General features: G+C 42.1%; 1 protein-coding gene across 1 annotated transcript in view; it reads right to left on the reverse strand.

Annotated features, from left to right (window-relative positions):
* Positions 1-215: 215 nt before the first annotated feature.
* Positions 216-27,630, reverse strand: part of LOC127436408 (androgen receptor-like) — a 110,693-nt gene continuing 83,278 nt past the window's right edge. The window contains exons 4-8 of the mRNA XM_051690528.1: positions 7,771-8,049; positions 2,509-2,653; positions 1,704-1,834; positions 843-994; positions 216-518 (exon numbers count right to left, since the gene is read on the reverse strand). Coding sequence (XP_051546488.1) covers positions 360-518; positions 843-994; positions 1,704-1,834; positions 2,509-2,653; positions 7,771-8,049 — 866 coding nt within the window. The 3' untranslated portion in view covers positions 216-359. The remainder of the gene's footprint in view (positions 519-842; positions 995-1,703; positions 1,835-2,508; positions 2,654-7,770; positions 8,050-27,630) is intronic.

Below are 27,630 nucleotides of genomic sequence, written 5' to 3' on the forward strand. Positions count from 1 at the left end.
ATAACTGCTGGTCGAAAGAAAGAACAAGACCTGCTTCACACCACGCTGTCAGTTTGAGAAAATGAGATCAAATGATCTCTGAGGAAAATATAGACAGCTGTAATGATGTAATGGTCCCGCTACTTTTCAGGGCCATTTTTCAAAAGGAGGGTGAGACAGAGACGGAGCTAGAAAGTGGGGGTGTGGGTGAAAGAAATGCTAAAAAATGGAAAACCAAAAATATGTATCGTTCAGTCTCGTCGCTCAAGTCGAGTCCGCAGGCTGGTTTAGGCTGGATCAAACTGGATCAGGCCGAAATGATTTGCTCATATTGACTGGGTGGGGTCGGTATGGATCGGTGGTACAGGGTTGTAGTCGTGTCACTTGTGAAACAGGATTGGTTTAGCCAGGCCAGCGAGGATCTTTGGCACTTGGACTGATATTATTTCTGCTATCATTTCGGGAAAGCTGACCTTGGTGGGCAGGGACCGAGCTTGGACAAATAGGTCAAAGGTGAACTGGTGCAGCTTCTGAACAATCTGAGTGAGGGACAGAAAGAGAGAGAAAGAGGGTAAAAGGAGAGACGAGAAAACAAAAATGACAAAGCACGAATATATACAGGGAAAGAAAAGAACATACTGTAGCATTTTTTATGTGAAAGTGTGAGAAAGTGCATCAATAAATCTCTGCAGCACTCATATTGGGCCAATATTACAATACATGTAACACACTATAATCAGTGTGTGTGTGTGTGTGTGTGATGTATGGTGTCTCTGTGTTTTAAGGTGAATGTGTAGATTTTGACAGATTTTGATTAATTAATTTTTACTTTTGGTTCTGTATATGTGTGTGCTGTCACTAACTGGCTGCAGTGAGTCCATCAGTCGGGTCAGCTGCTGGAAACGCATGGCGCAGTTGGTCTTCCTGCCATAGCTGATTAAACGGTCAAGCTCATTTATGTATGTCAGGCGCAGCTCATCAAAATACTTTTGACTCTTCAGCCCCTCCACTGGAACTGCACAAATTGAAATACAGATAAAAACATTCACCACCTGTGATGAACATTTATGGGCGGTTGATTACTCCAACAAGTGACTATATTCATTCCATATTGTCAATATTAATTCAACCCCATTGCAGTCTATTTTTTTCTTTTTATAAATTTTTTAGCTTTTCTCTTTATTTTATTTTCCCATTCAGATCCTTTTATTTCTTTATTTACACTATTTTCTGTAGTCTATTTTGCTACTATAAGTACTGTATACGCTATTGCCAATGAACCTGTTTTCTGCGTTTACCTGTATTTATTTCAATGTAGTGTTTGTAAATATTAAGTGTTAATATCCAAGAGTACTATGGTAGAAAAAGCATGTCTTGAACGTGCACACACTTTCCTAACTTTTTAAATGGGGGTATACCATAGACCACTTTCTATTTTTATTTTTATTTTATTTTTTAGATAAAGCTAATCGTAAATACAGTACAATAGACTGACCTTAACCCACACCCTGACCCTACCCCTAAAAGAAAATATTTTGAATTTTTATAAAAAAGAAAAGAAAAAAAAAATACCGTATTTATGAATCATTTTCCAATTGAGGACGTCCCTGAATGTCCCCAAAGAGAGCTTTGTCAGATTTAGCTCACTTATGGGGACAAATGTGTCCCCAAACTATAGCTACATACATACATACACACACACACACACACTCAAGGACACTCACTGATGCTGAAAAGAAGGAGCGCCTTCATGCAGAGGAACTCTTCTTGAGTGACCTGCAGCAGCACAAACTCCTGCGAGAGGTGCTTCATCTGAACACAGTGCTCGTACATGCTGGAGATATGCATCCTACGACTTACAGATAGGGGGCAGATTAATAGACTGAAAGAGACAAAAAGATAGAAGCAAACAAAGAAGCATCTAACAATTTCTGATGGCTCGCAACAACTTTATAACTGCTAATTACCATTAAAGATCACTGACTAATGCGACCAGTCATCTAATGACTTCACATCTTCCACTAAATGAAATTGATTTTTCAAGCCTAGAACACAATTTCTGTCAGCAGTATTGGTATGGGATATGGACAAGATGCATTTAGGAAGGAAATCTCCTATTTCAGATATTGGTGAAAAAGGCCTTTGAGTGCATGTGAGCCCCCCCAAAAAATCCAATCTCTCCTGGGATTGTGTTTGTGACAAAGATCCTTCTCACCATAATAAGCCAGTAGTAAATTCTAAATGAATCTGGGAAGCATCCAGGGCTAGACTGTTATTGTGTGCATGAAGCACAAGATATGTGCCTGCCCGATAGAGAGAGAGAGAGGGCTACTGAGGAGTTATGAAAGAAAAATGAGTGTGAGGAAAGATGGATTAGTACATTTACAAAATGAACAAATGGACAGAAGAAGAAAATAGAACAAATGATGGAGAGGCAACAATGTAGTACATGAATGGCTGGTGAACAGAAAAGAAAACAGGCAAATAAGAGTGAGGTGGATGTGGAAAAACACAGCGAATGACACTGACTCATTAAAGACCAGGTCCGGAGCGAAGTACAACATCCGTGCATTGGCGTTCTTGTAGGACCTCCAGCCCAGAGCAAAGACCATCACTCCCATCCAGGTGTGCTGGATCACTGTCATCTGATCGTCCACGTGCAGGTTCCGGAAACCTGAGAGACAGCAAGAGAAGAGAGATATTTGTGGTTGTGCATTTGCTGTCTATATCTCTCAGTTTGTCAGCTGTCTGGGTGCTATTTTTTCAGACCCAGTTCATTTACGACTCATTTACAGCTGTGCTAACTCAAGCCATGAATCAGATTTTATCATCACTTCAAGAAAAGACGCATGTAAATTTTAACTGAGGATTTTCAGTACAGCCCATAGGAAAGAAAAATCACAATTTAGAAAAGTTCTCTATAGCATCTTAATTGTCTCTCCTAGAAAGCACTGAGATTAAATGGAGGCCAGATAGAGACTCCTGAATTTCAGATCTTCTCCCAAGAAATAGACTCACATGTCTCCTCTAGAGTTTACAAGATTTTAGAGTTTGTTCTTCCAAAAAAAAATGATTTGAGCTACGCTGTCCACATGAATTCTAAAGCTCCACGTGACTCGCATCAGCAATGTCGGATACACTGAACTCCATGGCTTGCTCACTGTGTGCTTGTAATGAGGTAAGGTGGGCAAGGAGGAGGCGGGAACTGGCTAAACAGTCAATGTAAAGTTTAATGATAAAACTCAACATAAAACAAACATAAACAAACACAGACACACATGCAACGCGGCCACGTGCGTCTCTTGCTCTCTCTAACTGGCGCCTCCGGCTAGTCTTTATTCCCCTCCCGGCTGATAAGCCCAATTCAGGGCCGGCCGTGTGTCCTTACGGCCTAGCCCCGCCCTCCTCCTCATCACACTCCTCTATTGCCTGACTCAGGCCGGGGAAACCCCTGGCATGACACACTCCCCTCCCTTCCTTGGGGGGGGGGGTTGCCCTTCTGGCCATGCTTGCCGGCAGGTCTTCCCCGCCTTTTGGAACCCTGGGAGAGATGAGGGGAGGGAAAGGGGAGAGGGAAAGAGTGAGGCGGAGCGACAGAGAGAAAGAAATCTTGCTCGCCGGCTCACGGACACGCTGTCATCCGGTCCTCAACCACTCCTCCGCCCTCTGGCAGACACCGGCTTGCTCCTCCCCTGGTGGACGGCAGCGAGTCCTCCAGCCCCTGGCAGACGGAACTGCTCCTCCTCTTCCTCGGTGGACAACAGCGGTTCCTCCGGCTCTCGGCGGCCAGCAGCGACCCCTCCGTCCCCAGGCAGACGGCCGCGGCTGCTCCTTTGGCGGACTCCGCAACAGCGCATCCTTCCTCCCTCCTGGGTTTCGGCACCAATGTAACGAGGTAAGGTGGGCAAGGAGGAGGCGAGAACCAGCAAAAAGTCAACGTAAAGTTTAATGATAAAACTCAACCTAAAGCAAACATAAACAAACACAGACACACATGCAATGCGGCCACACGCGTCTCTCTCTCGAACTTATGCCCCTCCCGGCTTATTAGCCTGATTCAGGGCCGACCGTTTGTCCTCAAGGCCCGGTCCCGCCCTCCTCCTATCACAGTGCTTAAAGACAAAAACATTAAGGCATGTTTTTTTTTTTTTTTTTTTTTTATAAATGAAGCTATATTAAGCTGAATTGACATTTAATACAATTGGCTTTAAAAAAATAGTTTTGTAAAAAGTGCTATACAAATAAAAATGACTATGGAGTGAAGCGTCAGCATTGCCCCTGTCCACATGTTGTCAAGTGTTGTAATACAATTTCAACTTTGACTCCAACCGAAGAGGCAGCAAATGATTTATAAAAAATTCAGATGATGCATCATTATGTAGGCAGTGCCAGAGCTAAAATCAAAACAAGACGTTCTCTGCAGCAATTTTCATGTGGAGATCAAAGCGCTACATAAAGCTGTCATTGCCCTGATGCGAGTCAAGTGGAAGCCCCTTTACTGTATGTCAACAATTGTTTTACAAGTTTTATTACTGTTTCACCTAAGAAATGTTAGGAGAAGCATCTGATACAAAGTCAAGCCTTAAGCATTACAGTAAACTAACTGAGAAAATAATTCTCCTGAGCTACAAGACAGCAACTCCAGAAGAATAAAATTTCCTCTGGGATTTTCTGGAACTTACTTGATCCAAACAAAACGGAGGCCAACCCCGTGGAAGACTGGCGAGCATGCATTGCTTTCAGCAGATGAAGGAAAACATGCTGGACATTCCGAGGTAAAACTTGATCTCACTTTCTTCTGAAAAGATTCATCACTGGCTTCAGTGCAGATTAAAATGCCACGCTTTACAGTTTTATTAATGCTATCAATAACAGGACATTGGAGAAGTGCAACCAATCACATCAATCTGATTCTATCAACCAATACAATTCTGTCATGGAATCAGTTTAAAAAAAAAACTTGTCTGTGTCAAGCCACACACTATTCTCTCTCTCGCTCTCTCCTCCAGAACTTTTCACAAAATGTTTGATGGTCTGTCGCTGGCACATTTTGCATATGACTGAAGTCTGTCTTTGCTTTTGAAATAGCCCTGTCTTGACATGAATCAACAGGCAGAGTCTCGAGGTGAGGCGGAGACACTAAAACTACATTATAAACAAAATTTCATAACAAATGACCAGGGCTGGGCAATATGCTGTATATTTTGTGTGATGGTAGGGATGTGAGAACTGGTTGAAATTCTGGTATTCTGTTTATACAACAATATATTTGCACAGGTATTAATGAGCTATAATATAAATAAATAAAAGTATAAATAAAGTTATTTTTGGTGTGCGTCCATCAAGTTAACATAATGATCGAATGAGATGAAGCAGCTTTTAATTGTAAAGTACTTATTCAATGGATTAAAATGTTTAATAAAAATTTCACAACATGGTGATTAATCAAATTAATCCTAATTAATCATACTGTCAAATTAATCCCAAATTAATTCAATATACACACTAAATAAGTATGGATAATTACATATATATAAATTATTTTTATAGTAATTATTTTTTAAATAATTACTAACTTATAAATACAGTGCCTTGCAAAATTATTCAGACCCCTTACCAATTCTCTCATATTACTGAATTACAAATGGTGCAATGAAATTTCATTCTCTTTGATATCTTATTTTAAAACCCTGAACTCAAAATCAATTATTGTTAGGTAACATTGGTTTTATGTAGGGAAATAAAAAAAAAAATACCTTGCATAGGTATTCAACCCCTGTGCTGTGGAAGCTGCCAGGTTACACCGATGAAAGAAATTGCCCTAACGAGGATACATTTACTTTAACATTGGCATCCACCTTTGAATCATTAAAGTTGCAAATCACATTTACTGGATAAAAAACCCACTGTTGAAGGATCATTGGTCAGGCTGTGAATCTGAAGGAAAATGAATAACAAAGAGCATTCCACAGAAGTTAGAGATAAAGTAATAAAAATGCATAGATTAGGGAAAGGGTACAAAATAATATCCAAATGTTTGGATATCCCAGTGAGCACAGCTGGATCAATAATCAGGAAGTGGAAGCTGCACCACACCACCCAGGCACTGCCAAGAAAAGGCCTTCCCTAAAAACTCAGCACTCTAACAAAAAGGAGACTTGTGTGAGAAGCCACAGAGAGGCCAACAATCACTTTGAAGGAGCTACAGAGTTCAGTGGCTGGGAGTGGAGTAATGGTGCACCAGTCAACCATATCAAGAGCACTGCATAACACTGGCCTGTATGGGAGGGTGGCAAGAAAGAAGCGGTTACTCAAAAAGTACCATCTGAAAGCACATCTGGAGTTTGCCAGAAAGCATGTGAGTGACCCAGCTGCGATGTGGGAAAAGGTTTTGTGGTCTGATGAGACCAAGATAGGGCTTTTTGTCCAAAACTCAAAGTGCTATGTGTGGCGCAAACCTAAAAATTCCTATGCCTCAAGACTCACCATCCCTACAATGAAGTATGGTGGTGGCAGCATTATGCTGTGGGGATGCTTCTCATCAGCAGGGACTGGGCATCTTGTTAGAATTGAAGGAAGAATGGATGGAGCAAAATATAGGGAAATACTGCAAGAGAACCTGCTTCAGTCTGCTAAAAAACTGAAGCTTGGGAGGAAATTCATATTTCAGCAGGACAATGATCCCAAGCACAAGGCCAAAGCAACATTGGAGTGGCTCAAGAACAAAAAGATAAATGTCCTACAGTGGCCCAGTCAAAGTCTTTGCGACTTTGTCTGGGTCAAAATCACTTCGTCGCTGTGTGCAAAGCTAGTACATATGTACCCCAAAAGACTTAAAGCAATTATTGCAGCAAAAGGTGGCTCGTCCAAATATTAATGTGTGGGGGATACTTGAATACTTATGCAAGCAAGATATTTTATTTTTTATTTTTCATAAAAATATTTCCCAACAAAAAAAACAATGTCACCTTACAATAATTGATTTTGAGTTTCAGTGTTTTAAAATAAAATATCAATCAGAAAGAAATTTCACTGCACCATTTGTAATTCAGTAATATGAGAGAATTGGTCAGGGGTCTGAATACTTTTGCAAGGCACTGTATATATACATATATTTCCATATAAGTGGCCTAGAGTCTACTATTACCCTATAGTTCACAGAAATCTATTATGCAACTGAGTTCATCAATTTGTTCTGTTCTCACAGAATGGGCTCCTGTGTTCCATCTGCACTATTTTTAATTGTTGGTCTATGTACAGTACATGTGCATCAAACCATGACATAAATTTCACAACTTAGTCTGTCAGAGTGATGGATCAAGGATACTTTTTGTAGCACACCCTCTGCTGACTCATAAAACGTGAAGGTAGTAATTTAAGCTTGAATTGCTCTGATGGTAGTAAAATAAGTGCTTTTATTTTATTTATTTTTATTTACGGGTTGGGGCATACATTTTTTTATAACTACTCAGACTAAATTAATGTGTTAAATCAACAGCCTTAATATTAACATGTTATTAAAATGGTATTGGTGAAATTTCCAGCAAAATAACTAAATTATGATTCATAAAACGGATAGTTCTAGTCCTGAATGCTGATTGGTCAATAGCAACGCTCATCATCATATACTGTACACAATATAGCATGCCCTCTCATACCTTATTTCTTAAATATATAATTAATGTGATATAAAGCTGCTCATGCTGTGCCATAAGATTAGCTTCATACTGTCCACCACTACAACTAACTGTATGATATGAGGAATGACAGAATTTGATATCCTTAAATTACCTGGAAGTCCTTTGGCCCATTTCACTACTTTGACAAGTTGCCTCTCTCCCAGCTCATTAAGGCTGGTGAGGAGAGCAGCCGCAGAGTCAGGCTGAGCATGATCGTGGCCAGCGTTCACCACCTCAGGCTCGATGGCCTCCAAGATGTTGAGGAAGATCAGTTGAGAGTGGAACGTCAGGCACGGCTTGGGGGACAGGTGCTGAACTGTCTCTGGTGGGCCCTGAACAGCACCAACATCCTCTGGACCTTTCATCTGTCCGATCTTCCTCAGCTTACGGGCTGGGGCACAGAATAAAATCAATGTAATATAACAGTGTAGGAATACTGCTTAGTAAATTCAACCTGCACAAAAACACATAATCAAAGGCATAGTTCACAAAACAAAAACAAAAAAAACAATTCTGTCATAATTTATTCACCCTTGTGTTGCTCCAAACCTGTATGCCTTTCTTTCTTCCTTGGAATAAAAAAGGAGATGTCAGCCAGAATGCTGTCACCATTCACTTTCATGCAATGTATGCAATGTATGCAAAATATGCAATGAAAGTGAATGGTGACTGAAGCTAACATACAGTATATTGTCTAAAATCTCCTATTTGTGTTCCATGCAGGAAAGTAATATGGATTTGGAACAATATGAGGGTGAATAACTGATGACAGAATTTTCATTCTTTGGGGTACTATCTGCTTAATCTCTACCACATTTTTATTTTATCTAGCCCATACATTATTACTTAGAAACCAATGAAGCCTGCTGGTCTCTCAACAATGAGGCTGACATGATCTTATTTCTACATTTGAATTTCTCTGTATGCAACTGAGAATAAAGACCTGCACTGCGACGGGGAGTCTCTCTGCCACATTATCTCCTGCCAGTCAGAACAAAGAAAGATTACTGCCCGCAAAACACACCTGAGACAACGTGCTTCTCCCTCTGCTGCCACTATAATACAGGACGTGATTGAATTAGCATAAATGCATTGATGTATTTCAGTAATGTAGAGTAGAACGTGAAGTTCTAGTACAGTACAGTCATTCAAGAATGCAATGATGTGTGGATGTGTATTCTTTCAACTAAAAACCATCTCTCTCTCTTTCTCTCTCTCTTTCTTTCTCTGTCTCTTACTTCTCACTTAACTATGCACAACAGAGTGAAGCCATCTATCTGTATTCAGAGGATGCCTCTAAAGCAAATAAAATGAGGATACATGAAGTATGTGTGTTCCCTATCTGTCACTCACTCAACATTGTGTTGATGTAGTGACACTAGGGGTCGCCCTTGGGAGCCCCAGACACCTCTGATCTTTGAGAAAAGGCCAGTGGGAATTGGCGAGTGGAATTTGCATGCCACTCCCCCGGACATACGGGTATAAAAGGAGCCGGCTTCCAACCACTCATTCAGATTTATTTTTTCGGAGCCGAGCTGAATTCCTCCGCCAATCCATTCACCTCGAAAGCTGTTGAATTTACAGCGCATTACAGCGGTTTCTCCCCCTCTGCACCGGTGGTGTGCAGAGAACGCCCCTGGGTGCTTCAGCACCTAAAAGAGTATATTCTTCCTAATAAAAGAGTATATTTTCCTACTAAAAGAGTGGCACAGACGGAGTGTCTTTTTAAAGATGCCTTTCCATCTGTGTATGATTCCTGGTTGCGGGCGCTATCACTTTTGATGGCCACGATCGCTGTCTCATGTGCTTGGGCACTGCCCACGTGGAGACATCGTTCGTGGATGGGTCATGTCCTCATTGCGAGAACATGACCATGGCAACATTGCGGTCGCGGCTTTCCTTCGTCAGAGCCACCCCAGTGGCTCCCCGCCTCGGTCCTTCTACCTACAAGTATGAGGCCACGGCGGTTAACACTGGGGGCGATTTGGGGACCTCAGTGGGAGCTTCTCCACCAGGAAACCCACCACGGACCTCCCATTCCCCAGTACGCTCATGTGCCCCGGTCGAGTTCTGGGATGAGACTGCCGGCTCATCACAGGGCGAGTTCGCGATCTCATTCAGGGCTCGCAAAGAGGATGAGATCTCGATCACAGCATCGGAGAGCGGGCTCGTCCAGTCTGACGCCGAAGACTCGACTGGGGTCCCACCCTCGGGTGCCTCCAGTCACAGGTTGACGCGGAGCTGGCAGCCATGCTTGCCCGGGTGGCTGCTGGGCTGCTAGGGGGTACTCGGCGATTCCCCAGGTGGATACAGCAGTTGCGGTGCACTTGTGCCCACAAAACGCCGCCACCTGGCGGAACCGTCTGAGACTCCCGTCCAGGGCCTGTAGGCTTACGTCGTCACTGGCGACTAAGGCCTACGGTGCCACTGGACAGGCCGCCTCTGCCCTGCACGTCATGGCTCTCCTGCAAGTGCACCAAGCCAAGGTGCTGAGAGAACTGCACAAGGGTAGTTCTGACCTGGGATTGATGCAGGAGCTGCGCTCAGCAACCGATCTCACCCTCTGGGCAATGAAGGTCACGGAGCGGTCTCTCGGGCAGGCGATGTCCACCCTGGTGGTCCAGGAGCACCACCTTTGGCTCAACCTGGTCGAGATGAAGGAGGCTGACAAGGTTCGATTCCTTGATGCCCCATCTCCCAGGTTGGCCTATTCGGCGACACCATCAAGGACTTTACCCAGCAGTTCTCGACGGTTAAGAAGCAGACGGAGGCTATCCAGCACATCCTGCCACGGCATGGATCAAGATAACGCAACCCGTCTGCTCGTTGCCAAGGGGGTCCCCCTGTGGCAGCAACACTGGCTTCGCCGCAGCCCGCCCCAGGAGGCCGGCCCCGGCGTGGAGCCACCCGCAGGAAGCAGACGCCACCCGTCTCACGGCCCGCCACTAAGAAACAGAGGAAGGCTTGGAAGCACCCCTAAGATGGGCGACCCAGGGAGACGGAAACCACTGCAGACCTGGAGCTGGTAAACAGACCACTCCATCCCCCGGTGGAGGGCCGGGAGGAGAATCCTTGTTTTCCTTTACTTATGATTTCACAGCACGGCCAAAGGGCTGCGGTACCCACATTTTCAAGAAAAGAGCGGTTTCCTCACTTCCTGGGTCACACTTTCGGTGTCCACGGCCATCGTTATCACGACCACCTTTATGGCAGGCATGGCTCCGGAGGCAGGCCCCCACCCACACGCGCCCAGCTGTGGCACAATTGCACCCACGCCAGGACGGCTGCAACAGGCCGCAAGGACAATTTCCCTCCTCCCCCGTCCCGGACCAGTCCTATGGTGGGTATACGGAGCCCAGGTTCAACAGCGTCCGCTTCACCTCGCTTCACCTTCTACGGAAGGACGCGATAGAGCCTGTCCCTCCTGCCGAGATGAAGAAGGGGTTTTACAACCCCTACTTCATCGTACCAAATAAAGGCGGTGGGTTGCGGCCAATCTTGGACTTGCGAGTACTGAACCAGGCCTTGCACAGACTCCCGTTCAAGATGCTGACGCAAAAATGCATTTTAGCATGCGTCTGGCATCAAGATTGGTTCGCAGAGGTAGACCTGAAGGACGCGTAATTCCACATCTTGGTTTTACCTTGACACAGGCCCTTCCTGCGGTTTGCTTTCGAGGGCCGGGCATACCAGTACTTCGGTCTGTCCCTGTCACCTCACGCCTTCACGAAAGTCGCAGAGGCAGCCCTTGCCCCGCTAAGGGAAGTGGGCGTCCACATCCTCAACTATCTCGATGACTGGCTAGCTCACTTACGGGATTTGTTGTGTGTACACAGGGACTTGGTGCTCAGCCACCTCAGCCGGCTAGGGCTTCAGGGTCAACTGGGAAAAGAGCAAGCTCTCCCCGGTTCAGAGCATCTCTTTTCTCGGCATGGAGTTAGACTCAGTCTCTATGACGGCGTGCCTCACAAGCGCACGCACGCAGTCAGTGCTGAACTGTCTGAAGGCGTTCAGGTGGAGAACGGTGGTCCCACTGAAATTATTTCAGAGGCTCCTGGGGCATATGGCATCCTGGGGCATATGGTCACACCACTTGGGTTGATGCATATGAGACCGCTTCAGCACTGGCTTCAAACTCGAGTCCCGAGATGGGCATGGGGCCGTGGGGCACATTGCATAGCCATCACGCTGATCTGCCGCTGCCTGTTCAGCCCTTGGACAGACCTTGCATTTCTGCAGGTAGGGGTCCCTTTGGTGCAGGTGTTCAGGCACGTTTTGGTTATGACAGACGCCTCCAAACGTGGCTGGCGCGCCGAGTGCGTTGGCATATTAACTGCCTCGAGTTTCTGGCAGTATTGCTCGCCCTGCGGAGGCTTCAGCTGTTGATCCAGGACAAGCAACACGGCGATGGTAGCATACATCAACCGCCAAGGCGACGTGCGCTCTCGTCGCATGTCGCAACTCGCCCGACGTCTCCTCCTCTGGAGTCAGCAGCGGCTCAAGTCATTGCGAGCCACTCACATCCCGGGCAACCTCAACAGTGCGGTGGACACGCTGTCACAGCAGGTCACGCTCAGGGGAGCGTGGAGACTCCACCCCCAGGTGGTCCAGCTGATTTGGAGTCAATTCGGTCAAGCACAGGTAGACCTGTTTGCTTCCTGGGAATCCTCCCACTGCCCGCTCTGGTATGCCCTTACCGAGGCTCCAGTCGGCACAGTTGCGCTGGCACACAGCTGGCCCTGGGGGCTACGCAAGTAGGCGTTCCCCCCAGTGAGCCTACTTGCTCAGATGCTATGCAAGGTCAGGTCGTCCTAGTAGCACCTTACTGGCCCACCCAGACTTGGTTCTCGGACATCACGCTCCTCGCGACAGCCCCCCCTGGCGAATTCCCCTGAGGAAGGACCTTCTTTCTCAGGGACGGGGCACCATCTGGCACCCGCGACCAGACCTCAGGAATCTCCACGTCTGGCCCTTGGACGGGATGCAAAAGACCTAAGTGACTTACCGCCCATGGTGGTAGACACGATCACTCAGGCTAGGGCTCCCTCTACGAGGCACCTGTATGACTTGAAGTTGCGTCTGTTCGCTAAGTGGTATTCTTCCCGACGCGAAGACCCCCAGAGATGCGCAAAGGAGACTCTCCTTCCTGCAGGAGAGGCTGGAGGGGCGGCTGTCCCCCTCCATCTTGAAGGTGTACGTGGCTGCTATAGCAGCGCACCATGATGCAGTTGATTGTAAGACTCTTGGGAAGCACGACCTGGACATCAGGTTCCTTAGAGGTGCAAGGAGGCTGAATCCTCCCAGACCGCATCTCATGCCCTCGTGGGACCTCTCCGTGGTCCTTCGGGGCCTACAGGGAGCTCCATTTGAGCCCCTGGAGTCAGTTTAGCTAAAGGCACTCTGCTTAAAGACTGCTCTCCTGACTGCAATCACTTCCATCAAGAGGGTACGGGACCTGCAGGCATACTCTGTTGGTGACATGTGCCTGGAGTTTGGTCTGGGATACTCTCATGTGGTACTGAGACCCCGGCTATGTATCCAAGGTTCCCATGACCCCATTTTGGGATCAGGTAGTGAACCTGCAAGCGCTGCCCCAGGAGGAGGCAGACCCAGCCTTGTCGTTGCTGTATCCGGTGCACGCAGAGCTTTAGATGCTCTGAGCAGCTCTTTGTCTGCTTTGGAGGACAGTGGAACGGGAGCGCTGTCTCCAAGCAGAAGATCGCCCACTGGGTCACTGACGCAATCGCTTTGGCATATCACGGCCAGGACGTGCCGCCCCCCCTTGAGGCTACGAGCACACTCTACTTGGAGTGTGGCGGCCTCCTGGGCTCTGACCAATGGCGCCTCTTTAGCAGACATCTGCAGAGCAGTGGGCTGGGCAACACCCAATACCTTCATGAGGTTCTACAATCTCTGGGTTGAGCCGGTCACGTCCCGTGTGTTATCAGGTACGAGTAGGTAAGTTGCGGGACAGCTGGCCGGCTGCACCGCTTGCGTATAACGCCTTTCCCCTCCCGGAGGTGAAGATGTGTGCTTTTTGCCCCCAGTCGTGTTCATGTCGTGGACCCTGGATGTCCTTCCTCCTTAGTCCTGTGGCAGGCGAGTTTGCGGAGAAACTCGTTGCTGGCCCAGTATGTGTGCTAACTTGGCCCTGTACTGGGTTAGGTGCTCCACATGCGCTGGTTGCCCATATGTAACCCTGTGTGATGTATCTTCCATGATATGGTTCCCCCGTTGGTGAACCCGCGTCTTCCTTGGGCAGAGGCCCCTCTGCCCCCGGTCGCCGTGTTTGTAGAGCTCCTCCTCCCTGGGTAGGATCTACCACGGGGACTTCTCCACATGAGACACTGCCGACAAGACTCGGTAAGACCATGTGACGTATTTCCATACAGTTTCCTCCCCCTCGGGCAGGGTGTGGTCTCCGCGGTGTCTTCCCCTTGGGAGTGACACCCCCCGACGCAGATGCTATATGGCCCCCAACCGAACAATTTTTGGGGAGAAGAAAGAGAAGAGGCCGCATCCCTCCAGCCACAATACTGAACTACCCGCTGAAATGGCCGGGACCTTGTCTCGGCTCCTCAGCACAAAACCTGAATGAGTGGTTGCAAGCCAGCTCCTTTTATACCCGTATGTCTGGGGGAATGGCATGCAAATTCCACTCGCCAATTCCTATTGGCCTTTTCTCAAAGATCAGAGGTGTTTGGGGCTCCCAAGGGTGACCCCTACTGTCACTACATCGACACAACTTCTCGTTCCTTCCATCAGGGAACGGAGGTTACAAAAGTAACCAGGACGTTTGTGTTGAAATTAGTTGTTAATAGAAGTGAGGAAAACAATATTGTGATATTTTACCTCACAATGCTGTTTCGATAATGTAACGCTAGGAATCAATAACCATTTAGTTAAATTTTTATACATTTATATTTTTGAAAAAAAAAAAAAAGAGAGATCACCACAAGTGTTTGACATTATGTCTCTAACTGCGAACAATGTTGCCTGATCTTGCAAGAGAAACCTGTACTGGAAAAACAAGCCCAAATTAAGTGATTTGCCTTACCAAAACAAGTAAAATAAGATACCCCAATGTAAGCTATTTTAAGGAGTTATGAATGATGGGCTTAATTTTACTGATCTGGATAAAAAGTGTAACAACCATAGTATATAAAATAATATATTTTCAATAAATCCAATTTACCCTTAATATTTAAATATTTCCCAGCTCTTATTAGTTGTCGGTCACATTTTATTGTGCTCTGAAAGCTAAGCACAAGCAAGCCCAAAAAATGTGACTACATTCTGGAATGTAACAAAAAACAAAGAAAAAACACACAACCCATGACAACCCATATTTATAAGCAACTTCATGAAAAAAGAAGCCCAAAAATGCTTATAATAAGTGGACATTCTATTAGACTATTATGCAAACTCAGAACGAAATATGTTCGTACAGATCATCTGTACAGCTAGACTGTGACATATTTTGTGTAGTGATAAACACACTTGAACCAAGATACACTATTTACATCATTTTATTTTTTACTGACATTGATGTGTCTATGATCTATGCTACTTCTATGGGAAGTTAGCACAGGAAGTTTTATAAAGCAGGAAGTTAAGCACTTGTTGCGCAATGAAGATGAATGAGAACCTTATAATCTAAGTATAGTATTAAGTATAACTTTGCAATATCTCACAGCTAAAGAATAGCGAAATTGTACTGCGACCCATTTACTGTATCGATATAATGTTGTATCGCCAGTTCCCTGCTGATTCCCACACAAACTGGTACTGTAACTCACTGTTTTGCTTGTGCACCATTGATTGCCTGTGGTTTCATTATGGTAGTTAACACTCACAGTCTCCACTTTGGATTATAATTTAGAGATGCTTATTATTCAATGGGCAGCATTAGGGTGAGGAATGAAAGACTATAGATGGTTGAGATGATTTATAACTCAGAGGCTTTAATGGCGCATTACGAAATGCTGATCCAAGACCAAAAAAACAAAACAAAATATATATATATATATATATATATATATATATATATATATATATATATATATATATATATATATACAGTGCATCCAGAAAGTATTCACAGTGCTTCACTTTTTCCACATTTTGTTATGTTACAGCCTTATTCCAAAATGGATTAAATTCATTATTTTCCTCAAAATTCTACAATCAATACCCCATAATGACAACATGAAAGAAGTTTGTTTGAAATCTTTGCAAATTTATTAAAAATAAAAAACGAAAAAAATCACATGTACATAAGTATTCACAGCCTTTGCCATGACACTCAAAATTGAGCTCAGGTGCATCCTGTTTCCACTGATCATCCTTGAGATGTTTCTACAACTTGACTGGAGTCCACCTGTGGTAAATTCAGTTGATTGGACATGATTTGGAAAGGCACACACCTGACTATATAAGGTCCCACAGTTAACAGTGCATGTCAGAGCACAAACCAAGCCATGAAGTCCAAGGAATTGTCTGTAGACCTCCGAGACAGTATTGTATCGAGGCACAGATCTGAGGAAAGGTACAGAAACATTTCTGCAGCATTGAAGGTCCCAATGAGCACAGTGGCCTCCATGATCCATAAATGGAAGAAGTTAGGAACCACCAGGACTCTTCCTAGAGCTGGCCGCCCGACCAAACTGAGCAATCAGGGGAGAAGGGCCTTAGTCAGGGAGGTGACCAAGATCCCGATGGTCACTCTGACAGAGCTCCAGCATTCCTCTGTGGAGAGAGGAGAACCTTCCAGAAGAACAACCATCTCTGCAGCACTCCACCAATCAGGCCTGTATGGTAGAGTGGCCAGACGGAAGCCACTCCTCATTAAAAGGCACCTGAAGGACTCTCAGACCATGAGAAACAAAGATTGAACTCTTTGGCCTGAATGGTAAGCGTCATGTCTAGAGGAAACCAGGCACTGCTCATCACCCTGCCAATACCATCCCTTCAGTGAAGCATGGTGGTGGCAGCATCATGCTGTGGGGATGTTTTTCAGCGGCAGGAACTGGGAGACTAGTCAGGATCGAGGGAAAGATGAATGCAGTAATGTACAGAGACATCCTTGATGAAAACCTGCTCCAGAGCGCTCTGGACCTCAGACTGGGGCGAAGGTTCATCTTCCAACAGGACAACGACCCTAAGCACACAGCCAAGATAACAAAGGAGTGGCTCCGGGACAACTCTGTGAATGTCCTTGAGTGGCCCAGCCAGAGCCCAGACTTCTCTGGAGAGATCTGAAAATGGCTGTGCACCGACGTTTCCCATCCAACCTGATGGAGCTTGAGAGGTCCTGCAAAGATGAATGGGAGAAACTGCCCAAAAATAGGTGCGCCAAGCTTGTAGCATCATACTCAAAAAGACTTGAGGCTGTAATTGGTGCCAAAGGTGCTTCAACAAAGTATTGAGCAAAGGCTGTGAATACTTATGTACATGTGATTTTTTTTGTTTTGTTTTTTATTTTTAATAAATTTGCAAAGATTTCAAACAAACTTCTTTCATGTTGTCATTATGGGATATTGTTTGTAGAATTTTGAGGAAAATAATGAATTTAATCCATTTTGGAATAAGGCTGTAACATAACAAAATGTGGAAAAAGTGAAGTGCTGTGAATACTTTCCGGATGCACTGTATGAAGAAAACCCTTGAATCATCTGTGAGGCCACTCATTTAAACACCTAAAAAGCTTTCCTCGCTGACTAACAGGACAAATGAAAATGACTCAGCCCTCTGCGATCATTTAAAAAAGGACGAGAGACCCGTGCCTCTCTGCTTGTGGTCTAAAATGAAGTGTGGTGAAGAGAGAGAGCAAGATTATAACTTTATCTTGGGGTGTTTTACCAAAACCTATGGGTTTGCGGTACACAAGGTGCCACAGACACCACCTTCATGTTTCCCTCTTCATAAACCTGCCATCCCAGCAAAAACAAGTAAAAAATATAACCGTTGTGGCAAATAAAACAAAAGAGGCTCCTGCAAACCACTGCCTCCTGCACCTAGATTGCCAATATTGCTGGTGTCCAGAGAGTTCTTCAGTGTGGAGTAACGCTGAGACGCTGTGTCTTCTGAAGGTTTTCTTTGAGTTTGCTTCAAAGTCAAATGGGCCGTAGACAGACTAAACCCCCAAACAGTGCTGGGAAAAACGAAAAACAGCTTGAAGCCACTTAAGCTGGTTTGTTGATGGTTTAAGATGGTCAGCCAATTGGTCTCCCAGCCTGACCAGCTGACAAGTGTCCAACACCATTCTAAAACCAGAAAACCAGACCAGGCTGTTAGAACTAGTTAAGGTCAGCAAACAAACTTAGTCTGGTTTAAGCTGTATATGTATGCTTATAATATCATATATTCTGTAAAGTTAACTTTTCAGAGGTAACCAGCTTAAAGTATGAACAGTTGCAAGTACACAAGCTAAAATTCAACTTGCACAAAAATGCCTTCTAATGCCAGTTTAAACAAGCATACTTCAATATCCATGATACAGCCCAGTGTCCTTTTAAAAAAAGAAAGTCTGCCCATGAGAGTAGAGGCATCATCACGTTATCACTTAGGGAAAAACTGAGGCTCCACTGGACAATAAAACACAAAACATCCTATGGTATTTCTCAAAGGTGAGTAAATGGCTTTGCTTACAACTCTTTACAGACTTGGAGTGGGAACCAAAGGAAAGAGGGGAATGTGTTAAAATTTCAGAATAAGTGAGCACTCAATAGCAAATGGCATAGAAAAGTGAACAGAAAACATTTTGTTTCAGACATCTGGAAGTTTGGAATTCTGGGCTCCATTCAGAACCTGTAAAAAAAGTTTTGACTGATGTGAAGTTTAAGCCATAATGACAGATTTGTGCATACTTTCAGTCTTTCGCTGGTAGTAAATAAAAAAATAAAAAATAAATAAATAAAAAAACAGTTTTAGGACTTTTCAGTGACTTTTCAAGTAACTGGGTGCCATAAGTTTTCAATCTTAAAAATGATTTAAGCGTAAGCATGAACTGACAGATGAGAGAGTGTGAGAATAAACAAACTGTCAAATTAGCTCCTGGTAATAAAATATGAGTTTATCTGCAACATGAGTGGTGATTAGGTATAAATTCTGTTTTATTGCCATGTATGATTTGATTTCTCTGTAGGTAACTCTTGAGGTATCAATGTTGGGGAGTAACTAACTGAAAAAAAAAAAAAAAGTGATGTTATCAACTTATCTAATTTTTCAGTAGCATGACAGTAGTTAAAATGGATTAATTTCCAAAACTTAGTAGTGTAGAGTGACAAATAATCAAACATGCTCTCCATAAAAGTGGATCTCTCTGAGATGTGGTGTAGGAAAGTCCAATTTGTTTTAATGAACCGCTTAATTCGGCTGCTTCATGCAAATAAACCGGTTCAAAAGGAAAAAAATGAACTGATTCGAGTCTGATTTTATGTGGCTTTTTGCACCTTTTTGTAGAGAAATAGTTTGTTAAATGCTGCGATTCATATTTTTTAACGTGTTATATTCTAGTTTTTTATTGTAAAGTTATAAATCTATCTATTTAAATTTTATGCTGTCACCCTAACTGCGATTAATTAATTCAAAACCCTTACTGTTTTTAAACCAGAGAAATCCTGCTGTGATTAAGTTATTATTTAAATTATATAATCTGTTGTTATTTATATATTTTTCTAAACCCCAACCCCCACCCCCTCAAAGGAATAGTTCACCCAAAAATGAAAAATATTTATCTCATCATTTACTCACCCTCATGCCATCCCAGATGTGTGTGACTTTCTTTCATCTGCTGAACTCAAATGAAGACTTTTAGAAGTATTTCTCAGCTGTTTTTGTCCATACAATGCAAGTGAATGGGTGCCAAAATTCTGAAGCTCCAAAAATCACATAAGTCAGCATAAAAGTAATTCATATGACTCCAGTGGTTACATCCATGTCTTCAGAAGCGATATGATAGGTGTGGGTGAGAAATATTTAAGTCCTTTTTTTTTTCACTATAAATTCTCCTCCCTGTTCTGTCAATCTCCACTTTAACTTTCACTTGCACATTCTTCTTCTAGTTTTTTTGGTGATTCAAATTCTTCATGCATATCACCCCCTACTGGGCAGAGAGAAGACTTTCTAGCAAAAAAAAGGACTTAAATATTGATCTGTTTCTCAACCACACCTGTAATATCACTTCTGAATATATTGATTAAAACACTGGAGTCGTATGGATTACTTTTATGTTCCCTTAATGTGCTTTTTGGAGCATAAAAATTTTGGCACCCATTCACTTTCATTGTATGTATCAACTGAGCTGAGATATTCTTCTAAAGATCATAATTTGTGTTTTGCAGAAGAATGAAAGTCATACACATCTGGGATGGCATAAGGGTGAGTAAATGATAAGATCATTTTCATTTTTGAAAGAACTACCCCTTTTAATCGCTTCAATGTAGTTATAGCTAGTTTTTTTAATAGATTGTAGTGTAGCTAAATAATTTTTCATCACTTTGACTATAGCTGAATTTTAGTTGAAGGAACTATCAAGTATAAGTAGCTTGTAGCATGGCAAGCTTGAGTTGAAGGAATAGTTCACCCAAAAATGAAAATTTGCTGATAATTTACTCAGGCCATCCAAGATGTATCTAAGTTTCTTTCTTCATCAAAACAGAATTTAAGATTTTTAGGATTTCATTTCAGACCTCCTCCTCTAAACAATGCAAGTGAATGTACTCCATTTCTTTATGGTCCAAAATGCATATTTAGGGTGCATCAAAATAATCCACAGGACTCCAGTCGACAAATAAAGTTCTTCTGAATCCACACGAATGATATTTTTAGAAACAAAACAATACTTATATACTTATTAACTACAAATGTTTTCTTCCGTACATCTCTGTGATGCGTGCTCATGAGAGCGTTGGTAAGGTCATGCGTCACGTGGAGGAGGAGGCAGGAAACGTGTCAAATATCTGTTTGCGTGTAAATGTGTAAAATGTGCTGTAAATATGCCCATATTAGAAAATCAGCATATTAGAATGATTTCTGAAGGATCAAGTGACACTGAAGACTGCAGTAATGATGCTGAAATTTCAGCTTGAAAATGTATAGTCAGATTACTTCTTTTAACTTAAACTTGATTTTGTGAATAAGCTACAAACAATACAATCATTAAGTCTCCTCAAATTCATTCTATCTCAGGGGAGGGGTCTTTGTCTCCTCAGGTGTGAATCACATCAATGTTCATGATCATCCACGCCTCCTCGCATATGTCCTTTCTAACACTAAAAGTGTCTTACAAAAGTTAAATGACTATATTGTTTTGTATGAATGAGTGATCAGGATGGTTTTCACATCATTTTGTAGCAAAAACTGTAGGCTACAAGATCCAGTTCTCAAAAGTCTTGTGAACAAATGTTTAGTATGTGTTATATGGCCTTATTTCAGTGACTTAAATAAGTCATAAACTTTATTTTCTCAAAAATACAAACATGTACATACATGTTGTTCACATATTATTGTAGCCCAGTTTGTGCTGAATAAAGTGTTATCAGACTTTAGCCATTAATATGTTTTTAAGCAACTGAAAAAAGCACAAATGTCAAGGCATGTCAAAACTTCTCCAGGGCCCAAAACACCCTCAGACCCCAGAGGGTTAAGTGATGTACGTAATTTGAAAGTAAAGAGCAGGAGATCTTGCTGACAAGTCGGCTGTCACTGCTGGTATTGCCGCTGAGAAAGAGTTCTGCATGATCATGTGATTGATTAATTAAACAGGAAAGGAGGGCTGATTTTCACTTCAAGTAAATTGGTAAGTGCTTTTTGCAATGTTATAGCAACATCAGGAGTTTCCTATGTGTAAATTAGGCTGCTTGAGCATTCAGTATCGGACCAAGTTTTGAAAAGTAACCGTGTACCCTGACGAAACAAAATTTATTGCAAGCAAAATTTAAATCGCAAATATTATTAGAGAGCTTTTTCTTGGTATTAGACCTCCTTTGTTCTGGCTTTCATGCGTGGACGTGTTTATAAAATGTCAGTTGGTAATATTAGTTGACTGCCACATAATGTATGATAGGCATACTGTGTCTTATTCATTGTGAAACTGTGTTTTCTTAATGGCGTGAATCGCACTGAAGGCCTAGACTTTAAATGCATGGGCTGAGGCTGTAATTCAGTGACGTTAAATAATATTTCTGATTTGAATAAATCAATTATTTTAGATGTTACCACACTATACTTACATTTTTAGGGTAATATTATTATTATTATTTTTGTACAGAATGTTAAAAAGGAACATTTAAAATCATAATTCACACTCAATTATATTGATTACGTGACTGTAAATGTATATACCTCTACCTTTTTCATTGCATCAAATGCCTAAAATTAGAACACTAGTCATTTGGCACCTGTTTTGGTGCACCTGATTTCAGGCATTTTAAAAATAGGAAGCTACTAACTTACATAAACATTTGAAAGCTGTGGCCTGGTTTGGTCTTTTTTGAATCTTGGAAAGGGGTTTCAAATCCATTTGCAATCAATCACTTCACTGTCACATCCTCACTGATAGATCATCTACAATTCATCACCAAATGGAAAGGACTTCAAATCACTGGCAATCCACTTAGGCTGGATTCCTCCAAAGAGCTGACTGAAACATACAGCAGGAAGCCTCCATGAACCCTTGAATGACATCAAAGAATTTACAGTCCAGTCTTGGCTCATTCCGAGTGCAAGAGTCACGCTTCCTATAGAGACCACATTACTGTGCGCTGTATGCAAGGCATACAAGGAAGATGGATGTGAGGCCATCTGTTAAAAAGCTGATGCTGAACTGTATGTGAACTTGAAATATGATACATTCTGTTAGGAGTTTGAGTCTGAAAAATGATGAGAAACACAAGTAATTATTTTGCCAAAAGCTAAACATACAGTCAGCTAGTTATGGCAAAATACAGTAAGCCCTGACAGAGTGCTCAGGACCCCAATGTGAAACACAGATGAGAAAAAAGAGATTTTGCAAAGTCACACAAGAGACATGAAACTAGCACAGTAGAAAACAGGTTGCGCACTGTAAAAATGAAAAGCACCTTTGGGGTTCCTCTGCTGCCACAACAGCTGAGCCCTCTGGAGAACTTCTAGACACCTTTTAAAAGAGTCTCAAATATCCTACTTATGTATTCAAGTACCTTCAAGATATATTTCAAGTGTCTAAAAGCCTTTTCCTAGTGATGGGGCTACTGAATGAACCATTAACAGTCCTTAAGAGTTCTTTACAGTTCCTGCAGGAACTGAAAGTAAGTTTCTCAGATAACTGAAAGGGTATCTGGAGGACCTCCAGACAATTCCATTAGTGTGGCAGCTGAGGAACGCCAAATGATGTCTCGAGAATCTTTCATTTTTACACTGACAACGATTAATTATACAGTTTAACCCATAAATATTGCAGAAAAGATCAAATATTCTAACAGGCAAATATGTTGAAATTCACCTTTCCATGGTGCACTTTAAATATGCTTCACATGTTTGCATGTCCACCTAGCCCTTGAAGTGGAAATGGTAAACGGATTGTTAAGGGTAAACAAATTTGGCTTGCTGTCCTTAAAGGAAAGGAGAGCAGGGGGCTTGAGCATATGGCTCAGCTCGAGCTTTAAGTTCCCCTCCTCCTGACTACTTAACTGAAGTTAGTTAAGATTAATAATGAAGGAGTCGGGGTGGTGGAGAGATGCTGGAAGAATCATCACAGGAATAAGGTAAGCAGCTGTTTACTGTACATGTTCTTGAATTGTGATTGACAGGACACACTCGACAAGCTCCTTCCAAACCTTCATTTAGAACTCCATTTGTGTTAACAATTTGTGTTGCAAAACCCAGCACCTAGGTAAAAAAATTAAAAAATAAAAAAATAGCAGATTTTTTAGAGTATCTGTACTTTTTCCAACTATTCCAAAATGTAGTTGGACACTTAAGTCCCTTAGAAATGTATTAATTTAACTGTATGCATAACAAAGTATCAAACCAAGTAGCATTTATATACAAATAATGACCTTTTCTCAAAACAAACTTTTCTAATTGCCATTTTTGCAATTACTTTTAACCAACTGGTCCCAAGGTCACTTCAAGTACATGAATAATGTCATTTTCAAGTTTACACAGGTGCTCTAGCAGAGTAACCATATGTGTAGGTCATCACATAACTATGGACATGTTCCACTTATGTTTGATAACCAAAATGTCTCTGCATTCTTAATTTTGAAAAGTAAATATACAGTATATATAATGCTTTTTCATGTAAAACCAAAATTTCTGTTTTTGATGAGGAGGAGGGCGGGGCCGGGCCATGACTACGCACGCCCAGCCCCCAACTGGGCTAATCAGCCGAGGAGAGGGATAAATGCAGTGGAACGCTGCAGTTCGAGAGAGAGAGAGAGCCACATGCAGCTGCCAGCTGTGTGTTTGTGTTGTCTTTTTGTTTACATTAAATATTATTTTTACTGTTCAGCTGGTTCCCGCCTCCTCCTTTCCCAACCTTAACCATGTTACATTGGTGCCTAAGCCCGGGAAGGAGGATGGATGCGCTGTCGTGGAGTCCTCACCACTGCCATCCACCCAAAGGAGCAGCCGCCGCCGGGGACGGAGGAGTTGCTGCCGTCCTCGAGGGGAGGAGGGGCTTGCTGCTGGCCGCCTGGAGCGGTGGAGCCGCTGCCAGGGGCGGAGGAGTTCCCTACTGGCCGCCAAAATGCGGAGGGGAGTTCCATCCACAAGGGGTCGGAGGACTGGCTCTGGTCCGCTCAGGAAGGAGTGGCTGTCCTCCGCCAGAGGGTGTAGGAGTGATCGAGGGCCAGGAACGTGGCAGTTCGAGAAAGAGAGAGCCACATGCAGCTGCCATGTGTGCGTTTGTGTTCTGTGTGTCTCTTTGTTTAAGTTCTTATTAAATATTATTTTGACGTTCAGCCGGTTCCCGCCTCCTCCTTTCCCAACCTTAACCTTGTTACACTGTTATTCAAATTAAAAGTTCACACTATTATACTCATAAATAAATCATATAAATAATAATACAAATCAACACAAATAAACTAATATATACAGTACTTATGCCTAGTAACACCCTTCATTCAAAATATACTGTAGTCTGGACTTTTGTACCTTATTGCTTAATTAGATGGTTGTGAGAGGATTTAATTGTGGCACTAAAAAGCTAAAGTTTGTCTGTAGACTGGAAGATCTCCACACAACCCAACTCAAAAACTGTACTATGCATTTAAACATACCTCCACTCCACATAATGCAGTAACCTAGAGAATGAGCTGTACTTTCCCTCTAAACATACCAACACCTACACACAAAACTAACAACAAAACCAAAGCCTTGAGTTAAACTGTCTCCAAACTTAAGATTTTCATGTGAGTTTCTGTCTGAAAACTCTCAGCGCCACTTAAGTGAAGTTTATACAATTTAAACAGGGATTATGAGTCAAGACTATGATTCAAACATCATAACACACATATGGATAGGTCATAGTCTAGAGACAGAGGGATATGGGATCTGTCACAGTCAACTCTTTAGACAGGCTCTGACTAACCAAAAAGGTTTTTTTTTTTTTTTTTCATTTGAGTTCATGTGTCTAGGGAGGAAATCAGAAAGATGTGTGTTGTCTGACACCACACACTTTGGACACACACTAAATGCACACATCAGGCCAGCATTGCTAAAAGTGTGACATGGTGCATAACAATAACGACACCCCATCTGATAATTACATCCCTGATACCCAGCCGTACCCCTGCAGTGCCATAAACTGCTCCCAAAATTCAGCAGCCGGTTTCACTGTCATTACACACACATGCACCTGTCATGGGTAACTGATATGAAACAAAATTATCAAATTACTCAAAATGAAACCATTAAATAAAAATGTACATTTTAGCATTATCTTTGGGCTATTTTTTTCTTTTCTTATTTATTTGAGCAGGAGCTCCGTGTCTTTTCATTATCAGGGTTGGCACATTACTCAATGACAATGTCTCACAATCAGTTTCTTTAAACTGCTTGGTAATTGAGTTTAGACACTTTTTTTTTCATACCGCAACTATGGCTGAGCTTGGTATGAAAAAAGATTTCTTGTTAACTCTTGCAGATGAAGTTGCCAGCAAAAACATTGACAATCACTTAATTTTAACCATATAGAATATGTAATGGAAATGTTGGCAGAAAGAAATGCTGTACAGTAAATGAGAGTATCACTGGCTTACAGTAGGTGTGCGGACCATTCTTAACAGTGTTGAGCAGTATGTTTGACTGGAAAATGCACAACATAATGCTGATTTTGTGTGAGAGGGTCATTATGGAAGAGCATGTCCTTACTTTGAAATGTGACACCCAGTGTTGTTGGGTGAAGAGCCAATGACCATAACCCTGAAAATGAAAAGACACGAAGCTTGTGCTTCAATGAAAAATTAACCCAAATATAATGCTCAAATTAAACTAGACACAAACTAGTGCTAAAATCAAATTCAATAGACATTTAATGACTTTAATATTAATTGAATGATTTATGTTTTTTTTTTTAACAATTTCATTATGTATTTAATGATTTTTTTAATTATTTAATTTCAAGTAGTTTTGCCCTCCATATAAAACTGTCTAACTGGGTTAAAGCAGAAATAATTGTAATGCTCAATAAATGTAACAACCCTATTAACTTAAAGCACAATGCACTCACCATGGCTAAATCAAGTATTTGCAAGCACAATTCAATTCTTTACCTACCTACAGTATGTTACTTGTCAATTTGTGCTGTCTTTTATAGTTTATGGCTGTGTTTGAGTTAATTGTGTTCCTGTTCTGTAAGTAATCATCCCTTACTATTTTTCACTGTGGTCCCCTGTAGGCTTTTGTATTTAATGAGGGTATAGACAGCCCGGGCTTGTCTGGGCTAGAGTTCCACATTTTTCTCTTCTTACCCCAAACCTCGCACCCTTTTTCATTTCACTCTCCCTATTTCGTTTGTTGCTTGAGCTGTTCTGTATGTGCTCTTTAGCTACTCCAGTAATTTCTCTCCTGTGTAATATCTAAAAAATAGATTATAAAATCTACTTGAATTGATATTCTCTAAAAAGATGCCAAAAATATGCACTCTGCAGCTTCTGAATCAGCAATACGATGGGGAAGTTGCAAATCAGAGAAAATCATGCAGATAATTTGAAATAAGCAAAAAAATTTACCAAAAAAAAGTTTGTTGGCTGCTTGTACATCCAGTCTACACAGCACGGACCCACACCATGGCGCCACAAATTGTCAATCATGTTATATTGTATTTGCAATTAATATGCTCCTACTGTCAATAATATTAATATTATGGAACACAGTGAGAAGGCACTCTCGCAGTCTGTGGATATCTATCTGCTAAATAAATAACCATGCCTATAATATTAATATTACTGTACCCAATGAGAATGCACTCTCATTGTCTGTCGATATCTATCTGCCAAATAAAACTATTGTAATTCCAAATGTATGTCTTTGTAAACATTATCAGTTTTTATCAAAGCATCATTGAAATTATTGTTTTATTATTAACAATTCCTGTTAAACATTAAGTATTTTATGGTACAGTAAGTCCAGAAATTTTACATTTATTGTTACGAATTAAACTAAATTTTATTCTGAAAAAGCATCTTAGTTATCATGATTTGGCCAAACAAAATTAATGGCACTTTTTTTTTTCTCTCTTTTGTTTCTTTTCTTTAGTTTAAGTAAGAAAAGCATGCATCGGGATCAACAGGGTAGAGTACTATTTTTGTAATTCATTAAGAGATAAAATTATAAGTGATTTGATCATAGTTATGTTAAACTGTGTCCCTTCCTCTAAAAATTATGAAAGCGTAATTATATGTGCTGCATTCAAAGTTACCAGAGTTGTGACTCATTGGCAAGACTTGCAGTCAATCAAGTTTAGGACTGTAGATCCATAAAAATA

Source organism: Myxocyprinus asiaticus, chromosome 4 (genome assembly GCF_019703515.2).
Source record: "Myxocyprinus asiaticus isolate MX2 ecotype Aquarium Trade chromosome 4, UBuf_Myxa_2, whole genome shotgun sequence".
NCBI classification, from domain to species: domain Eukaryota; kingdom Metazoa; phylum Chordata; class Actinopteri; order Cypriniformes; family Catostomidae; genus Myxocyprinus; species Myxocyprinus asiaticus.